Source organism: Ornithorhynchus anatinus, chromosome 10 (assembly GCF_004115215.2).
Source record: "Ornithorhynchus anatinus isolate Pmale09 chromosome 10, mOrnAna1.pri.v4, whole genome shotgun sequence".
Lineage (NCBI taxonomy): Eukaryota > Metazoa > Chordata > Mammalia > Monotremata > Ornithorhynchidae > Ornithorhynchus > Ornithorhynchus anatinus.
In genome coordinates, this window is record NC_041737.1 from 39,917,443 (window position 1) to 39,945,407 (window position 27,965).

The window sequence follows — 27,965 nt, forward strand, 5'->3', positions numbered from 1 at the left end:
GCAGAGCATTGTCGAAGCACCTGGAAGAGAACAGAGGTAGTAGACACGTTCCTTGCCCACAAGGAGCTTACCGTCTGGTGGAGGAGCTTATGAATGTATTTATTTCCATTTGGTGTTGGATGAGATGCTTAGAATCCACTTGACTATCCCAATCAATTAATGGTATTTATTGGACACTTACTATGTGCAGAACATTGTACTAAGCAGAATCCTAGTACTAACTTTCACCCTTCCGCAAAGGAATAGCCTTTTTTTTGTTCTTTCGATAAGTATTTCTTACAGCTAATGCCCATGTCTTATTGCCTCTGATGCATGATAAAACAAAGCCCGAGCTACAGATTAAATTTATTGAAGAAAGATGTCCCACCTACATCATTGTGACTTTCAGAATCAAAGGAAAAATTGCTTCTGAAAATTCAAATTATTTCTACCTAGGCTCTAATGCTTAGTCCAGGGGGAGACTCCAGACTGTAACATGCTCTTTCTCACCAAGCTCCCTGTGAGCAGGGAACTTATCTACAAACTCTGTTATGTCATACTCACCCAACTGCTTAGTACAGTGCCCCGCACTCATTAAGAGCTCAATAAATGCCATTGGTTGACTGCCCTCTGCTGGAAAGCTTAAACCCGGGTAGATGTGGCCACAGAGTCTGAAGAAAGGTCGCCCTGAATGTGAATGCATCCCAATTGGGTGCAATTTGGGTCATTTGAGTAGGGAATAATCTGAAGCAACAAGGCCTATTGAATAGAGCACGGGCCTGGGAGTCGAAAGAACCTGGGTTCTAATCCAGCCTCCACCACTAGTCTGCTGTTTGACCTTGGACGAGTCACTTAAGTTCTCTGTGCCTCAGTTACCTCATATGTAAAATGGGGATTAAGACTGTGAGCTCCATGTGGGATGTGGACTGTGTCCCACGTCATTAGCTTGTATCTACCCCAGGGCTTAGTACAGTGCCTGGCACAGAGTAAGCATTTAACAAACACCATCAAAAAAAGTAATCTTGATCAACCAGGCTAAGAGGTTAGTAGGTTCTTTTGGGAAACGAGTGGTCAAAATGGAGAGTAAATAATGTCAGAGGATCAAATAATTTTTATTAGTGTACATAAGGGGTGATATAAAAGTGGTGAAATCAAAGCAGAATGTAAACAACCCAAATGGCATCCAAGAATGAGTTTCTGAATGTATGAATTTCAGCAACCACTGCAAAATCAGCTCCTTAATGTCAAAGATATTGTCAAGATTCGTGACAGATAGTTTAAGGACCTGGAAAAATGGTTGAGATTTGAGTGTGCTAGTTCTAGCTCTTCTGCTTTTATCAGTATCATTGCCAAGTTTAGGATTATTTTCAGCTTGGGTGTGAAAGCCTACCATGGGTTAAGCGGCGTGGTGTAGTGGATAGACCTGGGTTCTAATCCGGACTCCACCGCTTGTCTGTTGTGTGACCTTGGGCAAGTCATTTCACTTCTCTGTGCCTCAGTTTCCTTTTCTGCAAAATGGGGATTGAGACTGTGAGCCCCACTTGGGACAGGGATTGTGTCCAACCTGATTTGCTTGTATCCGTCCCAGTGCCTGGCACAGTGTAAGTGCTTAAATACCATTATTACATTTAATTTCATGTGCCTGGACCATCAGGCAAAAGTGGAGACATAGGAACCTTGGTTTACAAGATTTGTGTATGTGTAATGCACACATATGTGTACATGTGTACATAACGTGTTCATAATTTTGGTGTGTGAGTTGAGAGGATTTTAACTTGAATGAAATTCAGGAATTCCCTGGGCCTCTCTGAGAGGGGAGGATAAATAGGGTCAGGAAATAAGGGATTTGTTCAAGGAAGTTCTCTTGGGAGAGGATGAGATTTTAGTAGGGTTTGAAGATGGGGAGAATGATGGTATGTCTGATATGAAGGGGGAAGGAGTTCCCGGCCAGAGGGAGGATGTGGGAGAGGGATAGATGGTGAGACAGATGAGATGGAGGTAATGTGGTTAGGTGAGCCTTGTAGTAGATTAGTGAGGTAAAGTAGAAGGGAAGAGCCAAATGAATGTCTTAAAGCCAATGGTAAGGAGTTAGTTATAAATGGGGTTGATGGGATACCCACTGGGGACTTTTGAGGAGTAGGGAGATGTGGACTGATTGGTTTCTTAGAAGATTTTGGCAGCAGAATGAAGCAGAGACTAGAATGGGGAAAGACAGGAGGTCAGCAGTGAGACTGATACAGCAGTCGAGGTGGGATATGACGAGCGTTTGGACCAGCACGGCAGCAGTTTCGATGGAGAGTTTGGAGTGGATTCTAGAGATGTTGGGAAGGTAGAACAGACAGGATCTGGGGACAGATGGAATCTGTAAATGTCTAGGTTAGAGGCTTATGGGACAGGGAGGACGGTGTGGTGGACAGTGATGGGAAAGTTGTAGGGAGGAGAGGGTTTGGGTGGGAAGGTGAGGAGTTCATTCACTCATTCAACCGTATTTATTGAGTGCTTATTGTGTGCAGAAGACTATCCTAAGTGCTTGGGAGAGTACAGTATAGCAATAAGCAGACACATTCTCTGCCCACAAAGAGCTTACAGTCTAGAGGCCAATGGCACTGTCACTGTCAGAGAAGCAGTGTGGCTTAGTGGAAAGAGCACGGATTTGGGAGTCAGAGGTCGTAGGTTCTAATCTCGGCTCCTCCACTTGTCAGCTCTATGACTTTGGGCAAATCACTTAACATCTCTGTGCCTCAGTTACCTCATCTGTAAAATGGGGTTTAAGACTGTGATCCCCACCTGGGACAAACTGATAGCCTTGTATCTCCCCCAGTGCTTAAAACAGTGCTTGGCAGATAGTCAGCACTTAACAAATAGCATCATTATTATTTTTTATGTATGGGCTCTGCCCTGCTGAAAGGAAGGTTGGGAGTTAGATCCAGATCTAAAAGCCCCAAGGACAGGGCCCCGTGAGAGGGAAACCCACAGTTGTAATAATAATAATAATAATGATGATGATGATAAAGATATTGATGATATCGGTGGTATTTGTTAAGCACCTATTATGTGACAAGCACATTACTAAGCACTGGGATAGATCAAAGTAATCAGATCAGACAGAGTTCCTGTCCCACCTGTGGTTCACAATCCTTGTGAAGAGATGTCAGACAATCACGAAGCCAAGACTCAGATGAGGAAAGAGTGGCAGAACGTTGCAGGAAGCAGGAGGAGAATCCCAGGAAAGGACAATCTCCCTGTGTTCAGAGTGCTGATGGGAAGGTTGCTCACAAATTGGTCACTGAGCCCCATCTGCCTGCATGGGTGGGATCTCACCATCAGAAGTGCCGTCTTTGAAAATATTTGTGTTTGTGTGTGTGTAGTATACAAGTTGCCAGCTATATGGTTGGTTGATGCTGTCAAATGCTCTTCTAAGGTCATGGAAGGAGAGGAATAACGAGCAAGCTCAAAACAAGAGATGTTGTATGAGGTAAACTCATAAAATACAAAAGGAATAATCTTGATATTCACCACTGGGGTCACATCTGGTCTTTACAGCATCATTCACATGCATGGATAGGCTCTCACTGCCTGTGGAGTCATCTTTGAACAGGAAGGCAATTGTGTGTGTGTTGTGTGTACGTTACACGTTGTCTCTCTCCCTTGCATAAGAAAGAATGCGTAGTAGTCAGTGTGATCATTTTTTCTACTGATAAAAGCTTTCTTACTGAGGAAAGTTAGAAAAGACTTTCCTAAGAGGAACTGTACTACGTCTCCATTCTGCCCACCCAAGGCATTAGCTTTTCTTTCTGGTGTTAGTGCAGTTGGCCAGTATTGATCAGAAAGAAAATATCCTGTGGTCTTGCATCCAGATCACGCGGTGGAACCTGGAGACTTGTTTCGGAAATTAAGAACCAACTTAGGACCCCTGGGAATTCTCACTGAGTCCTCTAGACTGTAGGTTCGTTGTGGGCAGGGAACGCATCTACCAACTCTGTTATATTGTACCCTCCCAACCTCTTACTACAGTGGTCTGCACACAATCCCTCAATAAATGTGATGGACTGATTTGATTTTTGGAAAGGGGAATCCTCAACTCCCAGGCAGATAGGCTGAAAGAAGATTCCAGCTGGATGGAGTCTGTACAGTATTAAAGTTCGGGGTCCCAATGGTGAATGGCAAAACCATATAAGTCCTGCCAGAATCTGCTGAGACATTAGTCACTTTTGAAATGGGTTTTGTTTTTATATTTCCCAAATTTGCCCTTCCTATATTCTTTCTTGTCTGGGAAAGCATTGCCACTGAAGCCAGTTAATGGGATGTAGTGTGGGAGATAACCCTTCTGACTGACTGAGACTTTGTAGCTAGTAATTCAATATGTCTAATTAGGATGCTGAGTTAATATTTGAAAACGTCTAGAAATATTGCTAGGGAGAAATGCTCCTACTGCTTTGTTCGGTGTCAGGGGTGAATCATCATCACGAGCAATGACTCAGAGACTGCCATGCCAGGGGCATTGTATCGAGCATCTCCTGGGGGCCGAGCACTGTGCCGATCACTTACTTGTGCAGAGTGCTTTATTAGGTGTTTAGGACCGTACGTTAGAAGTAAAAGATCTGCTTCCCTGGTTCTGAGGAGCTTACTACAACCCAGTAAATCTGCAGTGCCAGCAAGAGTTTTGCAATCCCAGAGATCTCTTATCCAGGTGGTTGGGTTCATAATGATAATGATAATAATAATAATAACTGTGATATTTGTTAATTACTATGTGCCAAGCACTGTTCTAAGCTCTGGATACAAGCAAATCAGGTTGGACAACAGTCCCTGTCCCCCAGCGGGCTCACAGTCTTAATCGCCATTTTACAGATGAGAGAACTGAAGGAACTGACTTGTCTGAGGTCACAGAGCAGAGAAGGGATGGAGTTGGGATTAGAACTCAGATCCTTCTGACTTCTAGGCCTAAAGAGCATGGGCTCGGGAGTTGGAAGATGTGGGTTCTAATCCCAACCCTGCCACTTGTCAGCTGTGTGACCTCGGGAAAGCCACTTAATTTCTCTGTGCCTGTCACCTCATCTGTAAAATGGGGATTAAGACTGTGAGCCCCACATGGGACAACCTGATTACCTTGTATCTATCCCTGTGCATAGAACAGTACTTGGCACATAGTAAGCACATAACAAATACCATAATTATTATTAATTAACGTAATTATTCACTAGGCCATGCTACCCCTTTCAGGGTTGCACCTGGAGCATTTCCAGTACTCTACCAGTTTCAACTACGGGAGGGAGAGTCAAGCACAGAGGCATATCATTCATTCAGTCTTATATATTGAGCGCTTACCATCCATTCCATTCCCAGCTTGGGCAGTGGCTAGCAAGTGGAAGGCAATCTCCTACAATTCAAAACTCACCTTTGCTGGGCAGCAGCGCATGGAAAAAGTCTAGAGTGGAAACTCTAGTTTACTGCTTGGAAGGAGGCAATGGTAAACCACTTCCCTCTTTTTCCAAGAAAACTCTATGGATACACTCTGAGAACGATTGCAGATGGAGGTGGGGCCTTCTGGGAGAGATGTGTCCATGGCGTAGCTACGGTTCGGAGATGACTCGACGGCATAAGACAAGGCCACGCTGCTTCTCTAGGTTAGGAAGGTCCCTGGTGCTGAAGTGACCTTAGGGAAATTCCGGTGATCTTTGGGATATCTCTCTTCCAGTTAGCAGACTTCCCAGGAAGATTCTAGAGACTCCTTGGAATCCTGAAAGATTTTGGAAATCTCAGAGAAGATGAATACCTCTGGAGTCTGCCTCCAGGGATTTCCTCTCTCCCAGGGAATTCAATCAATCCATGGTATTTACCAAGTGCTTACTATGTGCAGAGCACTGTGCTAAGGCCAAGGTGGACGGCCTGTACCCCAAGCCTCCCCCAAACCCTCAGAGTTGAACCAGGAGTCTCTGAAAGCTACCCCCTAACTGAAATTAATTTAAATGCCTATTTTCCCTGCTAGATTGTAAACGTCTTGAAGGTACATTAGAAGTACAGTATCTCCTAGCCCTTTTTTACTTTTTCAAGCACACAGCAGGTGGTCAGTAAGTGCTGTTGATGAGGATGAAGGGGTTGGGTGGTCGCCATTCTGGGAAATTGCAGAATGGCGACACGGTAATGATATGATATGACTCACTGGCTGATGTGACTCACCATATTTGTCTGCTACCTAGCAGGACACTGTCTACACTACCTGATGATACCAGATAGACAAAGAAGTGTAAACCCAATTCACGAAGTCCAGAATATCCTTTGGGAGACTGAAAGGCAGAGGTAGGGGACAACGGGAGAATCGAGGTTTAAAGAATTGAAGTGGTTTTCAGCCTTCTTCGTGTCTGGGCCTATAACCGTTTTCTCAAGCAAGTGGTGTGGTCCAGTGGAAAGAGCACAGGCCTGGGAGAAAGAGGACCTGGGTTCTAATCTCATCTCAGCCACTTGTGTGCTATGTAACCCTGGACAAGTCACTTCACTTCTCTGTACCTCAGTTTCCAATCTGTAAATGGGGGATTCTGTATCTGTTCTTCCTCCTTCTTTATCTGTTCACTTTTCAATAATTCAAAATCGGTTCTTCCCCTCTCCCCCTCTAGACTACGCTCTTGTGAGCAGGCAATGTGTTTATCCACTATTGTATTGTTCTCTCCTAAGGGCTTAGTGCGGTACTCTGCACCCAGTAAGTGCTCAATAAATACAATTGATTTAGACTGTAAACCCCATGCGGGAGAGAGACTGTGTCCAACCAGATTATCTGGATTTATTCCAATATTTAGTGCAGTGCCTGACTCATAACAAATACCACAATTATTACGGAGTAGTGTCTCCAGAATCACCTTCAGGCAGACTCAGGACAGCTCACCACCTTTGAAGCAATCATCATGGCAACACAGCTCCATTGAGGAGCTGAGTGGGGAGACTGGACTTTAGCGAGCTTCCCAAGCAGCTATTGTGAGGTGAACACACCAACTGGAAAGGCAGAATAAACTCTTCAAAAAGCCAGGGAAGGAAACACTGCATTTGATCAGGGACAGCCAATACTAACTCTACTAATAACAATTATGGCATTTATTAAGTGCTTACTATGTGCCAGGCACTACTAAGTGCTGGGGTGGATACAAGCAAATCAGATCAAACACAGTCTCTATCCCCCATGGGGCTCACAATCTTAATCCCCATTTTACAGATGAGGTTACTGAGGCCCAGAGAAGAGAAGTGCTTTGTCCAAGATCACACAGCAGACAAGTGGAGGATCTGGATTTAGACTAGGCAATGCTCCTTCTCAGACTACTCTAGGCTGTAAGCTTCCTCTTAACTGTAAGCCCCTTGAGGGCAGGGAACATGGCAAACCAACTCTGTTGTATTATACTTTTCCAAGTGCTTAGTGGAATACTTTCCATAAAGTAAGCACTCAATAAATACCAATAGTTGATTAACTGAAACAGCTTCAGTAGCAGAAGAGCCCTCGCCTCCCCAGTAGATGTCAAAGGAGAGAGGGGTTAGTCTCCTCGAGCAGACGCTTTAGTAGGAAGTGGACATCGAGCCAAATTGAAAACAGCAAGAGATCTTGCAAAAGACAACACATAAATCAGTAAATCAGTCATTCAGAGGTATTAATTGAGCACTTATGTGCATAGCACTTTACTGAGTGCTTTGGAGAGTACAACAGAGTGAGTAAACACGATCCCTGGCCTTGAGCTGACAATCTAGTCGGGGAGACAGACCCTGTGGTAATTTACAGATGGGAACTTCAAGCAGTTGAGCAGTTTAGACCCTCTGAACACGAATGCTACAGAGGGTTTCAGGTTCACAAGGTCATAGTTAGTGCTGAAGGGCTGAAGTGGTTCATACGGGGAATAAAACCTGGGGGAAAGAGACATTAATAGGGATTGTTTTCCTGAAGAAGACTGTGATTTCAGAAGGACTTTGAAGATAGGAAAGAGCTGTGGTTTTAGTGGATTGAAAGGGAAGGAGTTTCAGGGTGTGAGCAAGAGTTTGGGGTGCGGCACCCTGATTTGGTGAGAAATGCAGAGGGCCAGCTGGGGTATAATGACAGAAGAGAGTCAATAGGTAACAGGGAGAGAGCTAATTTGACTGCCTTAAATCGAATGATCAGGAGTTTCTTCTCGATTCAGAGCAAACTGGGTAACCATTGGAGGTTTTTGAGGAGTGTGAAGGCAGAGCAAAGTTTGAGAAAAATGAGCTGGACAGCAGAATTACCTGGAAAGCAGAGGCAGGGAAGTCTGCAGTGCAGTGATGCTGAGTTACGCTGGGCTCTGAAACGTGCCTGGGACAACATGGTGGCAGTTGGCCTGGAGAGGAAGAGACAGATGCTGAAAATGTGGAGGAAAAAATGGCAGCTCCCTGTTGTAGGTCAATAGGACCTCTTTTGAGGTGGTCACACCGTCTCAAAGACTCTGCTTTTGGGGGAAAAAAAAAGGCAGGGATGGAATTTTCAGCTATTTGAGGATTGTCTGAACTGTCCGAACTGAAGTCACCCCACTTACCCTGGTGTCTGAGTATTAATAATAATAATAATGTTGGTATTTAAGTGCTTACTATGTGTCAAGCACTGTTCTAAGTGCCGGGGTAGGTACAAACTAATCAGGTTGAACACAGTCCCTGCCCCACGTGGGGCTCCCAATCTTAATCCTCATTTTACAGAGAAGTGAAGTGACTTGCCCAGTCACACAGCAGACAAGTAGAGGAACTGGGATTAGAACCCAGGTCCTTCTGACCCCCAGGCCCATGTTCTATCTACTAGGCCATGCTGGTCAGGCCAAGGAACAGGGGGAGGTCTAGGCACGCCCCAGCTTGTAACAGATTCTAAGGTCCTGGTTTCTCTTCTGGCTGGGGCTGTGGCAAAATCTATTTGAAATTTCAAAAAAGAAGAATAAGAAAGATGGGGAAAAGGCTGACCTTGGAGGTAGAAGTCTGAAAATGCCCCAAGGTTGCTGGCTGGCACTCACTGAGGATGTTGTTGTAGGCGCTTACATCAGAAACCCTGTTTCTAGAGGGGGGCTGGAGGTAAGAAAGAAGGATGAAAAACAAGTTCCACCTCTTCTGCAGACGGGTTGGTAATAAAATACATCGCATATGAGTGATATGAGGATATCACACTCATGACATATTGACTTACCTTACTCGTGTTTGTTTTACAATTATCCTATTTCTTTAGGATTCCCTTCCTTTTTCGGGAACTCTAAATCCCTCATTGTAGCACTTTGTTCACCCCTTTTGTTCAGCTCCCATCTCCCAGATCTAAAATAAACACTCCCTGCTGGTTTTCCAAGACTTTGTTTTTATGGTATTTGTTAAGCGCTTACTATATGACAGGCACTATACTAAGTGCCGGGGTAGATATAAGCTAATCAGGTTGGGCACAGTCCATGTTCCACATGGGGCTCACAGTGTAAATACCCAGTTTACAGATGAGGTAACTGAGGCACAGAGAAGTTAAGTGACATGCCCAAGGTCACACAACAGATAAGTGGTGGAGCTGAATTAGATTCCCCCGTCCTTTTGATTCCCGGGCCCGTGCTCTATTGGCCAGGCTGCTTCTCTGATTATTAATTCGAGTGTTCATCTGGACTTTCTTCCAGTTCTTATTCTTTCTTAAGGCTGCCAGCTTTCCTCTTCCTCCTTCTCCTCTTCCTCCTCCTCCTCTTCCTCCTCCTCCCCTTTTCCGCTTCCTCCTCCTCCCTCTCTTCCTCTTCCTCCCTCTCTTCCTCTTCCTCCTCAAACGGGTGTCAGCGGCTGGTCCTGGGAGGATTATGGGAGTGGAGGGGTGAGGAGGAAGGGGTCTGCTTTATTCTGGGAGCAGGTTCTACAGCTTCTGGGGCAAATTCTCCAGAACTGGAACTGAACTCCCAGGCACCAGCAGCAGATGTGCCGCCTTCCTGGAGCTGCAATGGGCAACGACTCCAGGTTCCGCAGGTCCTTCCCTCCCCAGTGACGCCAGTGGGAACAGGCTCCCCCTGTAGGGACAGGTGGGGCTGGGTTGGGAGACGGAGCTGACCGGTCTCATCTCTCCTGTTTGCAAAACCACCTTCCTCCCTTTCCTCAAAGTTTTCCTGCAGACCCTGATGCCAATGTATTCACTGTACCTTGATCTCGTCTATCTCACCGCCAACATCTCGCCCATGTCTCGCCCACATCCCGCCTCTGACCTGGAACGCCCTACCTCTTTATATCTGACAGACGATTACTCTCCCCACCTTCAAAGCCTTATTAAAAGTACATCTCCAGGAGACCTTCCCCAGCTGAGCCCTCATTTCCTTTTCCCCCACTCCCTTCTGAATCGCCCTAACTTGCTCCCTTTATTCACCACCCCCAGCCCCACGGCACTTACATACATATCTATAATTTATTTACTTATATTGATGTCTGTCTCCCCCTCTTAACTGTAAGCTCACTGTGGGCAAGGAATGTGATTGTTACATTGTTGTGTTGTACCCCCCCCCACCCCAAGCATTTAGTACAGTGCTGTGCTCACACAGTAAGTGCTTAATAAATACAATGGATTGAAACCCCCTCCTCCAGGAGACAATCCTAAATTAATGCCCACTTCGCCGGTCAGATCACCCCAAAAACCACACTCAGCATTCCTATACGGTTCAATTTTTAATAATAATAATAATGGTATTTGTTAAGCAGTTACTATGTGCAGAGCACTGTTCTAAGCGCTGGGGTAGATACAGGGTCATCAGGTTGTCCCACGTGAGGCTCACAGTTAATCCCCATTTTACAGATGAGGTAACTGAGGCACCGAGAAGTGAAGTGACTTGCCCACAGTCACACAGCTGACAACTGATTCGAACTCATGACCTCTGACTCCAAAGCCCGTGCTCTTTCCACTGAGCCACGGTTTGGACATGACATCGTTGGTTCCTGAAAATGGAGTCTTAAGGTGAAACGTTGCTTGTTAGGATCATTTACCTCAGAGAAGCATTGTAATAAATGAGGGATTGATTCCTGAACTCATATTTACCTAAATTAGCTATAAATATGTATTCAATCAATTGTTGCTGAGTAGTGTATAATTACATTAATGTATTTATTTTGAGTCAGAGAGGCTCCGTAACAGTCTTGCCAACATTTGCTTCATAGTGAAGCAGTGTGGCCTAGTGGAAAAAGTCAGAGAACATGAGTTCTAATCCCAGCTCCTGCCACGTCCCTCCTGGGTGACCTTGAGTAAGTCACTTAACATATCTGTTCCTTAACTGTAAAATGGGGACTCAATACTTGTTTTCTTTTACTTCGACTGTGAGCCCCATGAATTATAGGGACTATACCCGATCTGATTAATTTGTGTCTACCCCAGCACTTAGAACAGTGCTTGCCATGTAGTAAGTGCTAAAGCAATAAGATGGTGATGATAATGAACATGTCTACACTTCATAGTGATCTTGCCTTGCCCACCCCTAGCCTCTTTGTGTCTCTCCTGTGCTCCCTTTAAACCCTCCCTATATTTCCCTCAACTAATTGTGGCTTTTTAAATTGTTTCAGCATTTTGCTATGGCTTCACGTGGGTTCCTCCCTCTCCCCACCGCCCCCTAACCCTTTGCCCTCATGCTCCCATGGCCAGGATCTTAAAGGAGCCTAGTGGTGTCAACTCCAAACTGATGTGTTTATTATGCTTAAAACAGATGTAAATTCAGAAACCTTGTAAGTGTCATTTGCCTCAACTTAAAACTTCTGAAGGCGCAGACCACCCATTTACTCCACTCATTTATGAATTTATTCATCTTTACACACTACTTTTGCTGTTACCAGTTTCTATATTTTTCTTTGTGCTTACATTGTACATGTACAATTTTCATCAGCCTCTTTTGCCTTTTAACTTGTAAGTTCATGAGGGCAGGTATGGGGTCTTTACTTTTACTTTACTTTTTTGCTCCCAAGGGGAGAATTTAGCTCTAGGCTTTCAGGACAGTTTTTTGTAATAATGGTAACACTGATAATAGTATTTGTTAAGCAGTGTACTAAACCTGGGGTAGATACAGCTAAGCAGGTCCCACATGGGGGTCTTAATCTAAGAAGGATGAAGAACAGGTAATGAATCTCATTCTGCCGATGAGGGAGCTGAGGCCTGCTGAAGTGAAGTGACTTGCCCAAGGTCACAGAAGATATGTGGCAGAGCCAGGATTAGACCCCAGATCCTCTGATTCCCAGGCCTGTGCTTTTTTCACCAGGCCACGTTGCTTCCGTATCCAGTAAGCACTCAGTAAATACTGCTGGATGGATAAATGAATAAATGGATGTCTTTGTTTCTGTGGTCTGGAGTCCTGGTCCCTAAGTCAGTGATTTTTCCCTACTAGATTCTTTCCCTCTTTCCTTTTCTCCCCAGGGATGGATCTCCTGGTTGGTAGGAAGGAGTCAGGATTGGGGGCGGGGGCATAACGGAAGAGAGATGTGTCCTGTACTCTCATTGCCACATTCTGGGGGCCAGGGTCACCACTGCTAGTGGAAGCACTGATCTTTCTCCAGCTGCAGTCCATTTTATATCTTTGATGGTTCAGTGCCCAGAGACAATCTAATCGAGAACAAACCTCAAACCCGAGTATGGGCAGAGACCCCCCGGCCAGCTTTGGCCCAAGATGCAGAGGCCATAAATCAAGACCTTTGTGTCGCAGCCCGTCTCTGGGTGGGTGGGTTGTTTTTCAGAATTGGCTTTTGTCTGCCTCAGGCCCGCATGTTTGGATTCTAGGAGCAGGGCTTAAAGACCAGCACCTCCCCAAGCTTGAAGCCAAGCTTTATCTTTGCCACAACCTGTCATTTGGCCTCTCTAAGACCATTTTGGAAGGTTCAGTACTGTGTTCAGTGTCAGCAGGCCTGCGGGTGAGACCTGGATCTTTTCAAGGATTCATTGGGACATTCAACTGATGGACAGGAAGCATGGCGTAGTGGAGAAAGCACAGACCTGGGTGTTAAGAGGACCTGGGTTCTAATCCTGGCTCTGCCAGTTGTTGGCTGTGTGACTTTGGGCAAATCATGTAACTTCCCTGTACCTAAGTTACCTCATCTGTAAAATGAGAATACTTGTTCTCCCTGCTACTTAGATGGTGAGCCCTGTGTTGGACAGAGCCATGTGTCCTGTCTAACGAATTTGCACCTACCCCAGTGCTTAGAATGGGGTTTGACACACAGTAAGAGCTTAACAAATACCATTAAAAAAAATCACTGGAGAAGGTTTTTGGAAAGAAAGGCTCTAGAAATAGAGTTCTAAACTTCCTGATCAGTGTCTAGCATCCCCACAGGTGCCTACAGCAAAGCTATAGTTCTCTGTGTCTGTTTACTGTTGCTTTGCACTCTCCCAAGCACTTAGTATAGTGCTTTGCACACAGTAAGCCCTCAGTAAATTCAGTTGAATGAAAGATGGGATGATTAGTTCATTCAATCATTTATTGAGTGCTTAGTATATGAAAAGCACTGCACTGAGGTCTTGGGAGAGTACAGTATAAGAATAAACAGACATTCCCTGCCTGCAACGAGCTTATTGTCAAGAGGGGGAAAAAGTCAATTAAATGAAAATAAATACACCCAGGAGGAATCTTTGGGTAAGGGACTGGTGCGTAAGGCCACTGCGTTGGATGAATGAATGAGTGGCCACAGGTACCACCGACCCAGTAGCAACTCGCCCCATGACCTCTGCCATTCTTGTCGCTTTGGGACTCTGCCATGCATGACCTGGGCAGTTATTTTACACCTGGGGCAAAGAGCTGCGATGTAAACCACTCTAGAGGGACAGAGAAATGTAAAGCAGAATTTCAACTTTCTGAAAAATTCATAATCAAGCAATTGCAGGATGCAGGCACAATGTATGTGGCACCATTAGGTGTTCACTTTATGGGCTGATTGATAAACTTTACAAAATTTTGTTCCTTTTTTATGATAGTTAAGCATGGTACTAAGCACCTAGGTAGATACAAAATAATCAGGTTGGACACAGTTCCTGTCTCAAATGGGACTCACAGTCTAAGTTGGAGGAAGTAGGATTCAATCCCCATTTTACAGATGAGGAACCTGAGGTATAGATAAGTGTCTTGTTCAAGATCACATGCAGGCAAGTGGGATTAGAACCCAGGTCCTCCGACTCCCAGGCCCATGCTCTTTTTACTAGGTCATGCTGCTTCTTCCTCACTTCATCTTTGAATGCTTTCTCTGCATGAGATAACTTACTCCCCTTTGGGGAAATTCTCCATGGCAGCATTCCCAGGAGGCAGTAAGCTCCCTTTGGGCAAGGAACATGTCTATCAACTCTTTCACACTGCAATCTCCCTACTCTCCCAAGTATTTAGTACAATGCTCCCTACACAGTAAGTGTTTAATAAATTCCACTGATTACTGATAGAGTCCTGAAGAAGCCTCAACTTGGTGCCTTGAATGGGAGCTGACTGGATTTCTCTGGTGAAGCAGCACATCCTAGAAGAGAGGGAAACGGAGGGGACTGAACCTGTCTTTTTGACTTTAGTTTCTCAACACCATTCTCCAAAGAATTATAATATGGAGATTACCCTCTTGTCCGTCTCTGCTCCCTGCCTCTGGATGGGCTGGTTGAGAGATAAGGATTCCAGAGAGATGGTAAGCTCTCTCCCTGGTGCTTCCCCTCCTTGTGGATAGGGACTGTGTCTGTTATATTGTTATATTGTACTCTCCCAAGGGCTTAGTGCAGTGCTCTGCAAACAGTAAGCGCTCAATAAATATGATTACTGACTGACCAGCTGGCTTCACATACCCCCTCCTTCTGTTTCTCTGAGTTTGTCTCAATTTAATGCAAATAGCTACCTGAGGAGAGAAATCATTAGACTACAGGGAGGGAAAGGAGGCAGGAAGGGAGAGAGAGCAAGGAAAGAAGGGAGACAGGACTGGGAATCTTCTTGCTTAGAGAAATTTTTAAACTATCCAAGATGGCTTAGGGAAAGTCAGAGTGAAAGCCTGGGGCTGGACTCGGTGACATTATTATTAGTAATCGTAGCGAGTGCTTACTGTGAGCAAAGCACTGTGGTAAGCGCTTGCGAGCGTACCATATAACATCAGACATATTCCCTGCCCATAATGAGCTCACAGTCTAGAGGGGGAGACAGATTAATAATGTAAATAAATAACTTCTGGATGTGACTCCTAGATAGCCCTCCCAGGAATGTTTCATTACTCCTCATTTGATTGACTGTTTGAATAAATGATTTTAAAGGGGGTGCAAAGGGCAAGAAGAGATTTGGAATTCAAGAGATTTTTTTTTTCTTTAGAAGAACATTGTCCTTTGACAGAGCACGACAAGGCAAAGATTATCACAAGAGAATTAGGAAAGTAAACATGCCTTATCAGAACGGGGCCACTTAAATATTCTCATCATTCAAGTTGACCAATAGCGACAGGCAAGCACTTTGCACTTTTCCTGCGGTGTCAGGTTCCAAGATCCCTGGTGCACTATGACTTGCTCTGGTGCATTATGGACATTCAAGATTTACCTTTGCTTCAGGATAGAACATGGGACCTGCCACATTTTCTTTCATAAGGTTTCCAAGCAGGCCAGCACTGCTGCCATCAGAAATTTTGGCTTAGAGGCTGGAATTTGGCTGATGCTTTAAAATTTGTGTATTCTGGAGGGTCCCATTCAGTGCAAAGTGAATTAGATCGAAGGGAGCAATTCCTCTGTTTGGAGGGTCTAGCGAAAAAGCAGTACAATTTCCATTTAGGATGGTTTGGGATGAGAGGAGGGAGAATGAGGATTAGAAAGCACTACATCCTCTCCATATCCAATTCAGCACCGCCACTGCTTCTGTGCTGCTGCTGGACTTGAGCTAGCCAGCCCTTGCACTGGTAGGCCAAGACAGGCAACCTGATTGACTAGAGAAAGATCACATCCCTGATTCCTGGCCCATCTCAGCCTTTTATAATGGATTTCAGATTGCCTCAAATTAGGAGTGGTTTGAGATGTTTAATATCAGTATTGTTGTTGTTATTAGCGTTCCTAATATTTAATAAATGCCTACTTTGAGCCTGACACTACTCTTTGTATTTGGGAATATATGAAAAGAACATTAACTGAAGGCATTCCCTACCCACAAGTAGTTTACTATCTGGAGGACAGGAGACAAATACATGAAATCTAAACTTCATTCATTAAAATTAACCCAATCCTTCCATCCCACTGTCTCCAATCTAGAAGCGACCATATCCTTTATGTTCTAAAGGATTGTCATAAAAATTGTGGAATTGGTTAAGTGCTTACTATGTGTGACGCAGTGATCTAGGTGCTGGGGTAGATATAAGGTAATCAAGTTGGACACAGTCCCTGTCCCATATGGGGCTTACAGTCTTCATCCCCATTTTACAGATGAGGTAAATGAGGCACAGAGAAGTGATTTGTGCCCAGGGTCACATAGTGGATGAGTTAGGATTAGAACTTAGGTCCTTTTGACTCCCAGGCCCATTCTCTATCCACTAGGCCATGCTGCGGCCGCTCCATGCTTTAACTGCCTCCAGTCCAGTGGAAAGTTAGACTAGAAAGGTACCATTCATTTTATCAGTACTGTGAGTTGGCTTCTTGTGGCGCTCTGCATTAACATTAAAATCCTACTGAAGTGTATTCATTCATTCATTCAATAGTATTTATTGAGCGCTTACTATGTGCAGAGCACTGTACTAAGCGCTTGGAACGAACAAGTCGGCAACAGATAGAGACAGTCCCTGCCGTTTGACGGGCTTACGCTCTAATCGGGGGAGACGGACAGCACTTGGGAAAGTCCCTCTACCTCCCATTGTTCATTTAAATCACTATAGCCCGAGAAAAGTCAGTTGCTCACTCCTTACCTTTAAATTCCAGCAGTTGAAAATTTCAAATGTCTCTGGTGGATTAGCAAAGCCGATTGCCGGGTGTATAATGGACAAATAAACAGAACGGTATGATGTGAGCTGTGTCGCCCTAGAAAGATTTAGAACTTTTAAGGATGATTATTAATAATAATCATTATTTGGTATTTGCTTTAATGCTTAAATACTACAATCATTGTTATTACTTGCAATTGTCATCCACTCATTGGTTCTGTAGGGCTGCCAGGTTCTGGGTGGTGGTCTTTTCCACCTAAGTTTTACCAAGAAGAGTTGACTGGTTTACCCCTTTTTGTGGGTAATGTGGTTTGCTGGACCACATTTCAATATCTTAGTGGCTAGAATATAAGTTCCACTAGACTGCAAGCTCCTTGAGGGCGGGGATCTTATTTTCTAACCCTATTGTATGCTTCCATCAGTACAGAATGCTTTACGCACGGCATCCATAGGGAAAACAGGATAGTCATTTGAATTCTGAAGAAAAAAAAATACATTTATCATCAGCATCACCATCATCATTATCATTCATCATCACATGGAGAAAAAGTGGCAGTTTAGTTTGAAAGGGAAAGTCAGAAATGAAAGTTTTGTTAGAAGGATGTCTTTCATAAACTTAAGGGCAGTCTCTAAACAATCTTCTCATTGGGAGACTTGCTAGATCCACTCAAATGTTGGAGATTACCATCCACCAAAATGCCATTTGTTTTTAACAGGCTAGAATTTTCTGTCCACTCATCAGAGCTCCCCATATACTCATTATACTGCACAGATGAAAAACAGAAATGCAACCGTCTGTCGACATACCTGCACCAATATAATGTAGTGTTTTAGCTTTTACTTACTAAAATCCTTGCTTTTGCAAAGTTCATCCGGCTTCCAAGGATTGAATTCAGCTTCTTTCTAAGGCTTTCCATTCACTGTATACCATGGTGGACTCCAAAATCTAAATGCACCAAATATTCAAGGGCATGACCTTGCAGGGTTCAAAGGCAGGGTGATGTCATCAGCCTGTGACCTAGGAGTCCAGTGGTTTAAACACTGTTCTAGGCCTGGAGGAACGTCTTGATGACCGGAATCTCTCTGGGAAATTTCTTTCTGCTTTGTACCTCTCCTTTTCCGATTCTCTGTCCTTCTGCTTTTGTCCTCCAATTTTAAAGTGGGAATATTAATAATCAGTTAATAATTATTTTGCAGCCTCAACATTTAACCAAATGCTCTAGGGCAAGGTTACTGGCATAATAGCTAATAATAATAGTCGTGGTATTGAAATACTTATTATGTGCCAAGTATTTTTACTTAGCAATCAGTCAATCAGTGGTATTTATTGAGCGCTTACTATGCGCAGAGCAGTACTAAGCACTTGGGAAAGTAGAGTACAAAAAAAATGGCAGACACGTTCCCTGAACCTAACGAAATTACTGTCTAAAGCGGGAGATGGCCATTAACATGAATAATTGGATTTGAAATCCTATGGGATTTCCCTGCGCAGGTTGTTTGTTGTTATGATGTACTCTTCCAAGTGCTTAGTACAGTGCTTGGCTCAGTAAATATGATTGAATGAATGAATAAGTAATTTATAATATAAAGTTAAAGATATGTACCAAAGTGCTATGGGGTCCAGGTCAGTACAGAGGTAGACATACAAGGTAATCAGGTAGCCACGTGGGGTTTGTAGTCTAAAGGGCCAGGAAAAGAGGTATTCAATCTCCATTTTGCAGATGAGGGAACTGAGGCACAGAGTTAAGTGACTTGTCTAAGGTCACTTCCTCTAGCCATGCTCTTTCACTGCTCCCGAGCCTAGGGATGATACAGCGTTTGCCCTGGGGGAGTTATGGCCTACTTACAAGAACATAAAACCGTGAGTGAACTCATTTCTGAGTCAGACGAATGGTTGATTCAGGCCAGGATCTTGTCTCTGGCAGTAGTAATGGGACTCTTGGAGGAGCAGACATCCATCCTCACAGCTGAGGATGGACCATCTAACATCTTGATCATTTTCTCTAGCTACCCAGAATGGACTTAATGCTTTCAATCCATCCTTTCAAGGAAGCTTCCCAATCAATCAATAGATCAATGGTACTCCTTGAATATTTACTGAGTTCAGAGAACTGTCCTAAGCGCTGGGGAGAGTACAATACAGTAGAGTTGGTAGTCACGAGCCCTGCCCTTGAGGAGCTTACAGACTAGCGGAAGATCCTCCCAGCGGTCATCTCGAGTGCCCTTTTCAGACAAGACGGCTCCTACAAACTCAGATATGAAGCAGTCACCAACCCCATGGTAGATTTCTAGGTTGCTCTTTAAATAGGCTTTCTTGCTGATTATCCATGCAGTAAGCAGTGTGGCCTATTGGAGAGAGTGTGGGCCAGGGAGCCAGAGGACTTGGATTCTAATCCTGCCTCCGACACTGCCTGCTGTGTGCCCTTGGGCAAGCCACTTAACTTCTCTGGGCCTCGGTTTCCTCATCTGTAAAATGGGGAGTCAGTACCTGTTCTCCCTCCTACTTAGGCTGTCAGCCCCATGTGGGACCTGATTATCTCATATCTACCCCAGCACTTAGCACAGTGCTTGACACATGGTCAGCACTTAACAAGTACCACAATTATTAGTCTGCCTTGTCTCTCTCTTGATATTCGGAGTGGTTAAATTATTCTCTATCACCCCATAGCGTTTTGAGCCAAGGGGATGCCTAATAAATCCTTGGTCTGCTAAGACAATTCACGTGATAAAAATATAGACTCTAAGGATGGCATGATTCCTCTTACTTAATTTTAGTCTCACGTATGGGCTAAAATCCACTCCCCGCTTTTCACTTGGGTAAGACTGAGGCAGCACATCAGGCTGTTTCAGCCTCATCCTCCTTAAGGCTATACCACCTGGTATCCAGAGGCAAATTTTTACCAACTTTTCCCATCATTAGTGATACTTATTGAGTCCCAGTTGTGGTTGGAGCACTGTATTTTGTGCGTGGGAGAGAACTGTACAGCAGAGTTGGTAGACATGTTCCCTGTCCACGATGTGTTTACTTAGTTATTTCATCGTCTTCCTGTTCTCTTATCCTCACTAAAGAGTCTTATCTTTCTCCCCCATTATGTCGTAGGTTCTTTGAGAGCAGGGCATGTATATTTTGCATCTGTTGTCCTCTGCTGACTGCTTTGCCCTCAGTAGGTATGCAGTAAATTCCACTGATTTTTTTTTTAAATGGCATTTGTTAGGTGCTGCTTATGTGCAAGACACTGTACTAAGCATTTTGGTCGATACGAGATAATCAGGTTGGACACAGTTGCTGTGCCACCAGGAGCTCACAGTCTTAATCTCCACTTTACAGATGAGGAGTCTGTAAACTGAGTCACAGAGAAGGTAACTGACTTTACTTGGCAGTTCGGGAATTAGAACCCAGTTCCTCTGACTTCTAGACTTGTGCTCTTTCAACCAGGCCATGTTAATTTTGTGATTTTTCACTTAGAATTTCTTTCATCTTTGCTGCATAACATGCTCAAGACCGGGCAAGATACCGGAATCAACTAATGGAAGTGTTTTCCTCTCTCTGTTTTTTTTTCTTTTTAGCTGGACAAAACCGATTTTGAAGAAAGGATATAGACAACATCTGGAATTGTCCGACATATATCAAATTCCCACCGCTGATTCAGCTGACAACCTATCTGAAAAACTAGAAAGGTGTGCTTATGTAAATATTTTATTACCTGAAGAGTAAAATCTACCAACCCTAGATTTTAAAATTACCCATATATCAACTGTGGATATTGGTTATGGTCTTCACAGTGCAGACTCCTCAATTTGCCCTCACGTAGCTTGTCTGATGGAAAAGGAAAAAAAAAGGACTTTTTTGGTAAGGGATGAAGAAAATACTCTTGGATTGTAAGTGGTAGATCAGGAACGTGTAAGAATACAGTCTGTTGGATGCAGGAGTCAGCGACTGCTGAATCTTTTGGCTAGGAACAGGCTGCTCCTTCATTTATGTGTCCTGAGCAGCAGTAGGAGAATGTCAGTTGGACACTTCAAAAGGTTTTGCAGATTTGTATTCTTGAAATCTTCAGACCCTTGACTCTTCTCCCATTTTTATCTGAGATTCAATCATCGCATTCCCCAGGCGGCTTGAGTTGGTTGCAAAAAGTTCCTTATTTTGTAAAATAGAAAGGAGTGTGGGATAGAGAAAGAAAGAGACAGAGGAAGAGAGAGAGAAAGGGAGTGATAGGGAGAGAGAAAAAGTAGAGGGAAAGGCGGGCAGAAAGGGAGAAAAAGAGTGGAGAGAGTGGGAGAGAGAGAGAAAATGAGAGTGAAGGTGGAGGAAAGATGAGTTGAACTCAAATCACATTTGTAAATTACTTGCTTGGTTTGGTGGACTGTATCTTCCCAGGCAGCCCCAACAAATGCTGAATACCCTCCCCCCGATCCCAAACTTGGAAGGAGAAGATGCTCTATTTGGTCCATCTGGAGATGCTGCAATCTCCAAGCCCTCCAAGAACTTGGAGGGAGAAGGCCCTCTCTCTGGCCTGTCTGGAGGCTCTTCTCCAGCCTGGCTTAGCCTGCTTTCCCACAGTGACCCTGGTCACTTGCAAGACCCCTACAGTGTACATGTTTTTCTGAAGGATACGGGAGTCATCTTACTAGGAGCAGCAGCTACCCAGCAGTCAATGGGAGCTGATTCCGGGTCAACAGCAGCCCCATTTCAGACCATGAACAGCAACTTTTATTGGGTCAGACCAATTGATCACTTTCCACCTCTTCTCTGTGAGTCCATAGTGGGGGCGGGGGTGATGGTGCTCATTCTAGGATTTAGAACGAACAAGGTGCCTCTAAGTCATCATAGATTAATCCTTAAAGGGCAGGGATCAGATCTGCACTACTTGTCCCTGAAAGGGGCACTAGTTTTCTTGAAGGAACTGTGTCATCCCTGCCATCCCGTTCATTCACCCTCATGGTTATTATTGTCATCGTCATCATTATTATAACCATCATTATTATTTGAAGTGTTTACTAGGTATCACGTACAGTTCTTAGCACTCGAGTAGATACAAGTTAATCAGGACAGACACAGTTCCCATCCCATGTGGGGCTCACCGTCTAAGTAGGAGGGAGAACAGGCGTGTCCAGCACATAGGACATCTAATACATCCTATGTGCCACTACTGTACCTTTGGGCAAGGTCACACAATAGTGAACAAGGGATGGGTGAGGTGGAAAGTGATCTTCAAGATCAACTTCACCAGCTCAGGGGGATGACTCCTGGAATCAGGGCCCTAGTCCCCAGCTCAGGGGCTTGGGAATTAGGCTCTGAACTGTAGGTTTTCTGGGGCTTTTCCCATCTGCCCCTTTGCATCTGCCTAGTCAGGAATGAGGGAAGAGCATTTAACCAAAAATTTTTTTTCTGATAGCCACAATTCTGTTTGCTCACAGTGAATGCAAAGGTGGGGGCCAACTATACTAGTTAGTACCAGTTTCCTCAGTGGCCCTGTATATCTGGAGGCTTTGTCTACCAACTCCCTAGCTCAGGCAGCAGTTGGATTTTTCTAGCGCTCAGCCATGGACTCTAGTGTAGAGTTGCCTCAAATCCTCAAAGAAAATCTCCAGAGTCCACTGAGCTTGGTAGTTGGGTGGGTGAGGAGAGAAAGGGAGGGGGAGGATAGAATACAGGGCTTCCAGCCACCCCAGGCAGCTGTTGTCAATCATGAATATTCTTGGCACCCAAAGGAAACTAAGAAAAATATGCCCTCAGCACTAGTTATAGCCAAAACCCACAGTCCTACTGGACTGAATTTAATATCTAATTTTCCTCATGGGAGCTGTCTACCAGGTGAGATCTCATTAAGACATTTCAGAAACATGTGGAGTCTGGGAGTCTTCACAACCTGCTATGGTGCTTACCCCATGCAGACCTGGCCTTTTCTCTCCAGTTTTTTCCTCTGTAGGTCTCTCTTTCTAATTCCCACAAAAATGGTCATTCCATCCTTATTTTCTCTTCCTTCTACATTCCTCTATTTATGTCCTCTCTATGCTCACCTTTCTTCTGGATTTAAATGGCTTTTGAAGTCTTTCATGAAGTTTCTGTAATTTAGTCTTCCCATACCCCATTTTTTTGTATGTTGGTGTGTGGGTGTGTGTCTGTGTGAGAGGCTGGGTAATCAAAAAGAATCATCTTTAGCTGTGTTTTCAGTGCTAGCATTGCAAGGATGGGATTGGAGCATGAAAAATGATATCAGAGCTGCTCTTACTGTGGAGAAAGATAGGAAACCATCCTTGGCCAGTGGCAGGGTATGGGGAGGGGAAACCATATTATAGCAAACCGTTGTCCCAGGTGCTTGGCAGTAGCCCACTTTACTATACTCTGCCACTTGTCAGCCGTGTGACTGTGGGCAAGTCACTTCACTTCTCCGTGCCTCAGTTACCTCATTTGTAAAATGGGGATGAAGACTGTGACCCTCACGTGGGACAACCTGATTACCCTGTATCTACCCCAGCGCTTAGAACAGTGCTCTGCACATAGTAAGTGCTTAACAAATATCAACATTATTATACTCTGAAGACAGTCTATATGAAAGGTCACCTGGCATACCTCCTCAGAGTCCAGTTCCATCCTCTGTTTTTCGATACCCTTTCTCCCTGGGGCGATTAGATCTTCGATTCTAGTTGCATTGGAGCATGGCAGGGTCCCTCCCTGCAAAGATTATGGATCCTAGGGTGGTGCCCCCATCCCCGTTTATCTTGCTCTAAGAATGTCCCAGATAAGACTTCTGTCCCTCTAGGGAAAAGCAGAAGAAAGTGGCTTTTTGACTTTTAACTAACTGGGTCATTGCCACTAACATTTTTCAGAATACACTAATTAATCAATTGGTGGTTTACTGAGCATTTACTATGTGCAGAGCACTATTCTCAGCGCTTGAGAAAGTACAATACAATAGATTTAGTAGACGGGATCCCTATCTCCAAGGAGCTTACAGTGTGCGGGGAAAGACAAACATTAAAATCTGACTTGCACTTGGCAATTTAGGTACTGGAGTATTTTGGGCCTCTAGCTTTAACCCATACCAATCCCATCAGTTTTAAGAAGTATGTAAATGCATTCAGAGGAATCAATCTGGTTTTCCCACCTCAGGGAAAAATTTGGTCTTAAACCACAACTCTCATACTCTCACCAGCTCTTAGGACAGTGCTTTGCAAACAGTAAAGACTAAGTAAACATCACTGATTGATGGATCAGTTCATCTCATAGCAAATATTGGGTTCACATTCTGAAATCATTTTAATGTTCTATAGGAATCATTTATGATATCATTTTTACAAATCAAAATTGCTAAGACCAATCTAAATAATGTGGGGATCATGTCCAAGCGTATTTCGAGCAACAAGAAACACATTGAGAAAATCAATCTTCTAGACTGTGAGCCCATCTCTTTGTTGCTGCATTGTACTTTCCAAGTGCTTAATAAATATGATTGAATGAATGAATCTCACGGTGTTTGAGAAGAGTGAGTCGAACGTTACTATCTACCAACCCTATCAGCTAAAGACAAAGGAAACCTTTGCAGCCCAGCGCATTAATCGGAAGTCATATTTTGGAATAATTCCTCTTTGTTTTCTTCTTGTTAAGAGCTGGATTGGCTCCAGGAGGCTTATTTGCCCATTATTTGTGTATTGGTCTGAAGAAGTACAGCGGGTTTCTTGAAAACACACAATGTGACCTTTTCATGAATGGACTCCCCACCGGCTGATGTACGGTGGGATACTGAAATCTGCCAAATATGTGGCTGAACTGGATTTCAACTTCTGTTGGATGATCAAATCAGTGAACCCTAGGTCTTGGGGGCTTCACAAAGTATTGTCTCATCCCTTGGGCCCCATCTCCCGGGTTATACTTGTGCGACTCAAGCGATGTTAAGGTCACCCAGTGACTCCAACATTTGCACTTGGAACTTGATGATTTCACTTATTGGTTTCCTTTCAGGGAATGGGACAGAGAGCTGGCTTCCAAGAAGAACCCCAAACTCATTAATGCCCTTCGACGATGCTTCTTCTGGAGATTCATGTTCTATGGACTCTTGCTGTATTTAGGGGTAAGGATCATTTCAGTAAAATTGTGCGCATCTGAAAATCATCTGTCCCCTGATGATTAATTAATGAAAGTCTGGTGCATCTTGCTTTTCTTTGTCTGTTAATATAGTGGGAAGGGGGATAAAGAGCAGCATTCTTCACTGCTGGGAGCTCTCTAAGATCTCTGTTGGAAGTATCTCGCCTAATTAAAAAATCAGTAGCCTGGGGTTACAGAATGATAAATGAGAATAAAAGATTTATGCACTGGAAGAGAATGCTCAGTGTACAAGGCCCCTCCTTCAGCCCATGCCTCTAAATCCGTGCATATCGGTGGTTCCCACTTAGTTGCAGAGATCCAACTCCTGCCGGTAGGAGCCCGGGGAACAGGTGCTGAAATGGAGGCTCATTTATGCAACCCCACCTGCGTCTTTCACTTGCGTTGTTGAAACTGGGCGAGTCTCTCTGTGGTTTCATTGGCCAACGTAGCGGCACCGACTGAATAGGCACCGTGGTCGAGTAGCGGTTCCTCGTCCCACACGTAGCCTGTGTTGATGTGGTCCAGGAGGGGGGAAATCCAGGCCTCACCCCCCCAGGCCTGGCACAGTGCTCTAGAGCCTCTCTGAGCCATTCATCCTCCTCAGCTCCGGCACCGTCACCTCTTCGGGTTTGGCCTGAAACCAGGAAGAGGCCGGAACTGGACTCCGATTCAAAGTCAGTCTCAAGAGGCAGGCTGCACCTAGTATTTGTTTTGGGGTTTCAGGTGCTGTGTGTGCCAACTTGTATTTGTGTTGGTCTTCCCAGATTCCCCCAGAGCCACAGGAAGGCAGAGAATCAGGCAGGCAGGGGGTAAACAGGAACATCACAAAGCGGCATTGTTTTCTGGAGGGCTTTCTTTTTTGCACACCTGGAGAAATCCATCAATTAAACTGGCGCAGATGAACTTACTTTTCATGGAAAGATTGTATATTAGATCGATGCTCCATTAATAATATCAGGTGCTGCTCCCCTTAGAAAAACTCTGTTGGCTTCCACAGTTGCCAGAATAATAACTCAGCAGACACGCCTGCCACCAAGGGACATGCAACCTTGCGATTGTTTTGAAAATCATCAGGCGACAGCAAAAAGAACAGGACATCTATACATGCTATATAAGAGCAGCCAGGAAAGCCCTAACTTCATGCGTGTAAGAGTTCTACTGGTGAAATATCCACGAGATGTAGTATGCAGCAAGCAAAGGGTATTTTGGATTACCATCACTGAGATAGAAAAGTGGCCAATGACCAAAGACCGTGTGCCATAAAATATTCCCGTTTGTCGCACGTCGTTGCGTTCGTCAGAGTCTGTCGTAGTTTGCTTGCGGAAGCCCGGTCAGCTTGACATGGCCAAATGGCTTCAGTCCGTACCTGGACCCCTTCTTTCGGTTTTTCAGTGATGAGAGGAAAATCTGACGGTGGGCTTCTCTCCTCCAATGGGGACTTTTGCTGCTGGAGAGATACCGAGGCAGTGGGAGTACTGTCATTTGGCTACCGCCTCTGTTGATGTTAACCGAGTGAGCGTATAACGGAGGGATGTCAGTGCAAACATGACTCCAGATTGTATCGATATGGCAGGAAGACAGGCCTCTTCTGCAGGCTCTTGGCTCTTTCCTCCTCTCTCCCTCTGCCAAGCATAAATAACGCTGCACTCCTCCAGCAGCGGAGAAGCCAAATCTCGATTGACATCACTGCGGCTGTGAGGCTCAAGGGAAAAGAGAATGTGTTCACTACAGAGTAGCTGGGTCCTTATCAATGCTATGTTTTTAACAGCAGTCGATTTGCTGGACTGTTGGCTAGTGGAGTTAATGACAAAGGAGCCATTCTTTGGAGAAGAGAGGAGAGGAATAGTGTTTGCATGGCCCGTTGGTGTTTGCACTGTTACATTGGTGAGTGTGGCTAGAACCTTGACAAAGGGGATGTATTTTTGAGAAGGAACATCTGTAGATTTTGGTAGGAGTGCCACTGTCGGATCAGGGTGTTTTTCAGTCTTCCATGGCTTTGGCCACAGAGGTAACTCCCTCAAGTTATGGTCACGTCTTCGTATTTTAGCTACTTTTCTGTATCTCAAAGGTGTTCCGTCTTGGTGGTGGAAGGCAGGTTCAGATGTTCACTGTAGTATTCTCACCATCTGTATAGGATTGTCTCTTTGTCTGGGACGAGGGTGGTTCCATCTTCAGCGGGACCAGGGTATTGTGTGGATAGGGTGGTAGGACTTTCTCAGTGAAAGGCACGATTCCTTAGTTTGAGGGGGTCAGTTTGTCTCTTGAACTCTTCAGCTTTGGCAGCTCAGGCCTCATGAGTATCCCCAGGAAGGGCTGGAGACTGGAATTAGTGGGAAGATAGTGACTGCAGGGAGCCTGGTTTGGGAGAAGGGTTGGAACTGGGAGTCAGGGAAAGGGGATATCATCCCCTCTGATTAGAGAAAGGACGGGATAACATCTCAGATTGAATGGGAGAATAATAATGTTGGTATTTGCAGAGCACTGTTCTAAGCACTGGGGTAGATACAGGGTAATCAGGTTGTCCCACATGAGGCTCCCAATCTTCATCCCCATTTTACAGATGAGGGAACTGAGGCACAGAGAAGTCAAGTGACTTGCCCACAGTCACACAGCTGACAAGTGGCAGATCCGGGATTCGAACCCATGACCTCTGGCTCCCAAGCCCGGGCTCTTTCCACTGAGCCATGCTGCTTCTCTTGAGAATCCAGCTCAATTCCAAAGAACTAAAGATCAACCCATTTATGATATGTTGAACGCTTATTATGTGCCGAGCACTGAACTAAGGGCTTGGGAGAATACAACGCAGTTAGAAGACACATTCTCGGTCCACGAGTTTACAGTGACTCTATCTGAATATTTAGGTGAATAAGTCAAGATGGACACACATGCTACAGGGGAGCTGGAATGCCTAAATGTGAAGTTGGTGCAGAAATGTTGATGTATATAGCTAGGGAGGGTACGGCAATGCTGAAGAGGTAGTAACAGTAGAATTGGGAGCCTGAAAAGCCAGCAGCTTCTGAGGGCCTCTCATGGGAGTGGTTGACCACATTTT

At 44.6% G+C, this 27,965-nt stretch overlaps 1 protein-coding gene across 2 annotated transcripts in view; it reads left to right on the forward strand.

Annotated features, from left to right (window-relative positions):
- CFTR (CF transmembrane conductance regulator) overlaps positions 1-27,965 on the forward strand; it is a 188,949-nt gene that overhangs the window by 17,079 nt on the left and 143,905 nt on the right. The window contains exons 6-7 of one of the 2 annotated variants that reach the window (XM_039913194.1): positions 20,329-20,505; positions 24,791-24,899. In XM_039913194.1, coding sequence (XP_039769128.1) covers positions 20,329-20,505; positions 24,791-24,899 — 286 coding nt within the window. 2 annotated transcript variants of the gene reach the window in all.